Source organism: Curcuma longa, unplaced genomic scaffold (genome assembly GCF_044706935.1).
Source record: "Curcuma longa cultivar G26 ecotype Majalengka, Jawa Barat unplaced genomic scaffold, ITB_CL_G26_1.1 contig_25396, whole genome shotgun sequence".
NCBI lineage: Eukaryota > Viridiplantae > Streptophyta > Magnoliopsida > Zingiberales > Zingiberaceae > Curcuma > Curcuma longa.
In genome coordinates this window covers 1,104-7,319 of record NW_027432749.1, presented here as the reverse complement: position 1 = coordinate 7,319, position 6,216 = coordinate 1,104, and the positions used below count along the sequence as shown (strand labels likewise).

General features: G+C 39.2%; 1 protein-coding gene and 1 pseudogene across 1 annotated transcript; both read left to right on the top strand.

Moving 5' to 3' along the window:
* Window positions 1-257: 257 nt before the first annotated feature.
* LOC141818583 (F-box protein SKIP16-like) lies at window positions 258-3,110 on the top strand. The gene is given in 6 exon segments (XM_074706051.1): window positions 258-278; window positions 829-1,157; window positions 1,159-1,537; window positions 2,329-2,547; window positions 2,660-2,766; window positions 2,855-3,110. Coding segments are annotated over 6 exon segments (1,134 nt in total). The 3' UTR covers window positions 2,934-3,110.
* Window positions 3,111-5,042: 1,932 nt separating this feature from the next.
* Window positions 5,043-6,013, top strand: LOC141818582 (protein VERNALIZATION 3-like; annotated as a pseudogene).
* Window positions 6,014-6,216: the final 203 nt, after the last annotated feature.

Below are 6,216 nucleotides of genomic sequence, written 5' to 3'. Positions count from 1 at the left end.
AATATTGACCAAATGTGATTCTCATTTCAGAATATTTATTTACATAGCTAGGATTCTAGTATACATCCCAACACTACTGTCCTTTGAAGACTATCTTGTTCTGCTCTAGCAAACATAGAGCTCAGGCCAACCTTGGCAAATGGTATTGAATCTAGAGGTCTCTAGGAGCCATGTTGTGTGTTCTCCATGAAAAAAGGAACTGAAGCAAGCAAATGTAGGAGTATCTAAGAGATTACTGATGCACACCCATTCTCTCAATGCCACCCGACAAAGCTGAAGTAGGTGTATTACAATTTCAAGGTTGCTGTTACAAAAAATAAAGCTGCAGTTGCTAGAGTGATCCCTTTCTTTTACAATTAGAACTTTGGCATTGATCCTTTGTGCAGAATCAAATCAAGAGGTTACCTTCACCCTATTGGCAGAATGGCAGCAAAGAAAAAAACAGACTAGAGGAGGAAAACTTGATTTGTAGAGAATCACTTCACTGAAATAGAATTCTTCTTTAATCTTTACTATTGGTACATTTATAGAAGTTGAACGTGGTGAATTTTACTTCATGCAATTTTACCAATTGAACGGTTGATTGTTGTTTGGTTTTAAGCTACTTTTTTTATATTGATTTTAAGGATGGTTTTGTTGTCTTAGCTGTAGATCGGCTAGACGTAACATATGAAGTATCAAAACTAAGTCTGCTTGTATAACAAAATCCAGCCAATTTAATATCCTTCTGCATTTTCTTTTCTATTTCTAGTTTGTAATAATGGATATTTTTATAACCTTCAGGTCAACTGAACATGAAAGTTTTCTGGATTGTATTATGTTTTGCAGGAGGCATACAAAAGTTGGTTTGGATCCTTTTCCATGTACCCTTTGTCGTTAGTTAAAAGAGCAAAGGAATGTTGGACTTCGATAAGAAGTTGGTTGTCTGATAATTTTCCTGAAATTAGTGAGACTTTGAGGAAGGGTGTTTCTGAAGTTGAAATACAGCAGGCTGAGAAAATACTTGGGGTTAAGTTACCTGCTCCAACCAAGGTGCTGTATAGGTTGTGTGATGGTCAGGAGACATTCACTTCAAATGCTGCTAAAAATAAATTTCTTGCTGATTTAGGGATTATAGGTGGATATGAATTCTATGATCATTTGGTAAATGTGCATTTAGCCATTTAGAATGGTTGTGTCACAAACTAAAAAACTAAGCAAAAAGGTGAATGTGTTGACTATGCCCAAATACATTGTTGTGGCAGCATCCTTCTACATGACAAAGTTCTTTTTCCTAAATTGTTCTAGTGGTCAACTTTATGTTGGCACAAGCAATCTGCTAGAAAATGGAGAAATGATGCCATGTGTACCTCAAGAATTGGTAAGGCTAAAAGTTGATGCTAATTTTGATATGCCACAAGATGCACTTCTGTTGTGGTTAGAAGAGCACAATAGGCGATTGCGAAGTAGCATGATCAAAACCCGCGACCTAAGGAGTATATGCCTTTTTCCAGAGACTTCACCTTATTGTTCTGTTGCAGTAACTAATGGTGTTCAGGTAAAGAAACTAATAGTTGTCAATGATAATTATTTTTTCTAACTATGACTGTTCATACCTTTCATTTAAGTTATTCTTAATTGATTTATTTGTTTTCTCTTTCTGGTGCCTTGAAATTGTTACATTTGTTACCATGTGAAGTTCATATTTTCATAGTGCATATAAGGTTGAGAGATTAGGGAGGACAAATAAATGCTTGCTGTTCAGCCAGTCTGACCTTTCATCCTTGATCAGAGCACATAGAAATGATATGGTTCTTAACTTCAAGTTTCCTAACTTGTACAAACTTTCATTCTAGTCATATAGTTTTAATAGTTCTATCACGAAATTTGATAAAACCTTACTAAGCAAATAATAACTTGGGCATGGACCATGCTTTCTGTAATCTTTTTTAGTTCCTTCAAAACTTTAGTGTCCAATTCCATTTTCACTTCTGTAATCTTTTTTAGTTCCTTAAAAACTTTAGTGTCCAATTCCATTTTCACTTCAGCTATCTGATATTGCCATCTCTTGGAATGAATTACATTGATCAATATCTAATCACTCGATCATGTGGACTTTTTTATGATGATAGTATGACCATGTTGTACATTGTGATTCCAACTGGGAAGTCATGAAATTTCCAAATATTGTCAGAATCAAAACTAATATTACACAGACATAGTCAGCAAACAATAGATTCATATAGCCAACGCTAATCAACTAGGACTTGTAGGATTTCTTTGATATATTCTGAGTTTCAGCATCAAGCAATTATTGGCTTTGCTATAATGCAGCAACTGATATTTCAGGTTCGTGCTTCTGCTGTTTTTGTGCCGGAAGCTTCTGAAGCCAATGGAGGAGCAGAAAGTTACTACTTTTCTTACTCAATTCGCATGTCACTCCTGCCTGAAGGATGTATGTTGGATGGCGTGTACTACTCCTCATGCCAGCTTCATTCACGTCACTGGATTATCCGTTCCAAAGATACAATCGTGGACAATGTGCATGGAGAAGCTGTAATAGGACAGGTATCGTTTCTGTTTCTTCAGATACTAATTAAATTTAGTGTGTCGTGAGGAATTTATCATACACTGAATTTAGGTAACCTCATCAGTGAATGTCTCCTTGCTGTTTCTGCAGTATCCGCTCCTCTTGCCTGGTGAGGAAGAATTTGTATATCAGAGTTGCACTCCCGTACCCGGTGTTCCTGGATCTGTGGAGGGCTCATTTACATTTGTTCCTGGCAGGTATCCCCAGCTAATCAACATCTTCTAACAGTTAACTCATTGTTTTCATGTTTCTCAAAGCCTGATCTTGCTTTCTTGGTGGCTTTAGGTTAAGCAGACCTGAGGGAAGACAATTTGATGTGAAAGTTGCACCTTTCATCCTCGAAAAACCGGAGTACATTTTCTAGCTGTCCACTGCAAAGTTTCTCATTTTATCTTATCAGGTGTTCCATAATTGTGTGGTCATGATACTCAAGTTTTTGATGCTACTTTCCTATATGGTTTGCATCTTCTATTAATGTAAAAATTATGTACCTCTCACTTTTATTGTGCATTTGAAAGATTCGAATCTGTTGCCACAATGAGATTTGAATTGTTTAGCTCGTGTAGTGATTGATCCTCGACGACTGACTACACAAGATAAGCTTTGAATCTGTTGCTGCAGTGAGATTTGAATATGAAGATCAATGAAACTAAATCATTAACATTTTTTTTTTTTTACTTGAACCGAACTGGGTAACCTCTCGCAGCGTCCTCTCTCAAGCTTCATCCACGAGCAATTTTGCAACTAACAATTAATAGGTGCTACCCAGTATATTATATTAAAATAATATTAACGATTATAATAATTAATAAGTAATTAATAAACGTTAATGTTTACGTATTAGACGGTTCGTTAAAGCTGAAACGACCTTTTTAATATTTGTCCGTTCTTCATTGAAGGCGATGCTCATTGGCCTCGCCTGAGTGGATGATACTGCACGAGGCCAAGCAATCATCTCTCCAGTTTTGTCTCTCACCAAATTTGGCATGTAGTACGTACAACATGTCCATTCTCTTTCTCTTTTTCTTTTTCATGCTGCAAAAGGTTGGAATCCGTCATGTCCATTCTCTTTCTAGTGGTTGAAGGATTTGGAAACATGACACATTTTGATGTTATCGCATGTGCGCCATGAGCCTTCGAACCGCCTACCTCACATTGTCCTGCAGCCTATGGGGGCCTCTCTTTTCTTTTTTTCGTCTACATTGCCGGTAGCCTATGGCCCGGGGTCTGTGTCTGTGGTCTGCGGCCTGTGGCGATCCTCCATTTGGCCTTGGCCATTTGCCACCCACCTGAACAAAGGAAGGGGCACTGGCTGCTGCTGGTGCGTCTGCATGTTCTTAACTAAAAAGTCCTGCCCATTTAGTGAGTGGCCTAGAGACAACCCCCCTTCCTTCCTTCTTTCTTTCTTTCTTTCCTTCTTTCTTTCTTTTCCTTTTTTCACCACTAGGCCTCCTCACTGACCTTTCTAATTTGGAAGTGGATAAACGAGTGGAAGAAAAACGATCAACAAAAGTGCCACATTCTTCTCATCATTGCCAGTCGCCACCAATCATCAGCCACTCACTCAACAGGCATGACCATATCTAGCTACCAAGCACCATCTAAATTCTGGTTGACCCAGTTTCAAAACGAATCGACTAGTCGCTCCATATATAATTCCTCTTTATCTATAATCTCTCTCCTTTTAGGCCGTCATCTTTTTTTTTAATTTTCCCCTTTCTGGTCATGCATCATCTCTTCCCTTTTATCTTACCGTTTGATCTCCGATTCAAGCGACGAAACTTACATGCTCATCTACCATATATAGTGATTACATATCGTCTAGATTCTCCTCTATCTTCCTTTTAGATCTTCCCTTAGACCATGCATTATCTTGGTCGAATACAATACAATACACTTTTTACGTTTGACCTTTCACATCGCTCAATCGCCGCCGTTTTAGATGAATCTACGTTAAATCTATCGACATACCACACCATGACAAAGACCAAGGAAGGTAGGAAGGAAGGAAGGAAGGAAGGAAGGAGGGAATGACAAAAATCTCGAGCCCCACAGAATCACTTTAACGCCATTGCAGTGCAGTGCATTGCATTCAATTGCAAGCATTGCATGCACTCTGATCGCCACTTCGCTAATTCCAGAAAGGGATATTTGAATTGGATGATGAAGCATGGTGTGGAGGTCAAAAGGCAATCCGACTTTTTCGATCGAACGTATCATTCTTGAGAATAAGTCGGCGGATTTATTCACCATTATATTGATCGATCTTCTGGCGGCTAGCTAGCTAGCTACCTAGCTACCTCTTGTGGATCGTTTGAATTAATCGACAAGGACTCCATCAATGCTCTACGCTCAAATTAAAAGTAGATTCCGAGTCCTCTGGAGTCTCGAGGAGACTCTTGACCAACATCAATCTTCAATCAGTGCTCCAATCATTTACAGGCTCTATAAATACCTTCACCGAACCCGTCAATAATCGCCAGTGGAGGAGATCTCAAGGCAACGAACGATATGTCTAGGGATCCTCTTGTGGTGGGCAATGTCATTGGGGACATTTTGGACCCGTTCGTCAAGTCAGCCACCCTCAGGGTGCTCTACAACAATAAGGAAGTCACCAATGGGTCCGAGCTCAAACCATCAGCCGTCGTAAATGAGCCGAGGGTCGAGATCCGGGGCCGCGGTACAAGGACTCTTTACACACTTGTAAGTGTTGATATATAGTTGGGTTCCACTCGAGTGAAACTTTGTTTGTTTGTTTGTTTGCTTGCTTGCTAACGTGGCGCGGCTAGTCGTGTTGACTACTGCTAGGTGATGGTCGATCCCGATGCACCTAGCCCGAGCAACCCGACTAGAGGGAGCACCTACATTGGTAAGATCAATAGGTCTATCGAATTGTGTGCCATTGGACTGTGATCGATCAAATTAACTAACTTGTTTAATTTAATTTTATCAGGTTGGTGACCGACATACCGGAAACGGCTAATGCTAGCTGTGGTGAGATTCAGCGATTGATTATAATTCCAACTTTAAACGATCGATCGAGTTCATTAACTAGCTAGCAAATGAATGTTGTTATAATTTGGAATATAATGTAAAGTTAATTTGTTTTTAATTTTCAGGAAATGAAATCGTTTCGTATGAGAGCCCGCGTCCGACCGCTGGAATTCACCGTTTGGTGTTCGTGTTGTTCCGGCAATCGGTTCGTCAGACCATTTACGCACCCGGCTGGAGGCAAAACTTCAACACCAGGGACTTCGCCGCGCTTTACAACCTCGACGACCCTGTCGCCGCAATCTACTTCAATTGCCAAAGGGAGAATGGCTGCGGTGGAAGAAGATACTTATAACTATATCTATATCTATATATTGCGATCGAAAAATATAATCAAACTATATGTACGAGAGCACTAATTCGAATATAATGCCATCATCGACTTACAATAACACAAGCAAATGGCATTGATTAATTGCTTAAGTGTTTATATTATATATGAAGATTGTGAAATTAATTAATTAAGCCAAAGGCTAGCTGAATGATCGAACTTTTGCTATATATATATCGGACTGATATGAGAAATCTTCGACTCAATTTGTTGAGATGATGGCTTTTCAACCAAGCACATATATAGTAATAATGTTCTTTAAGGG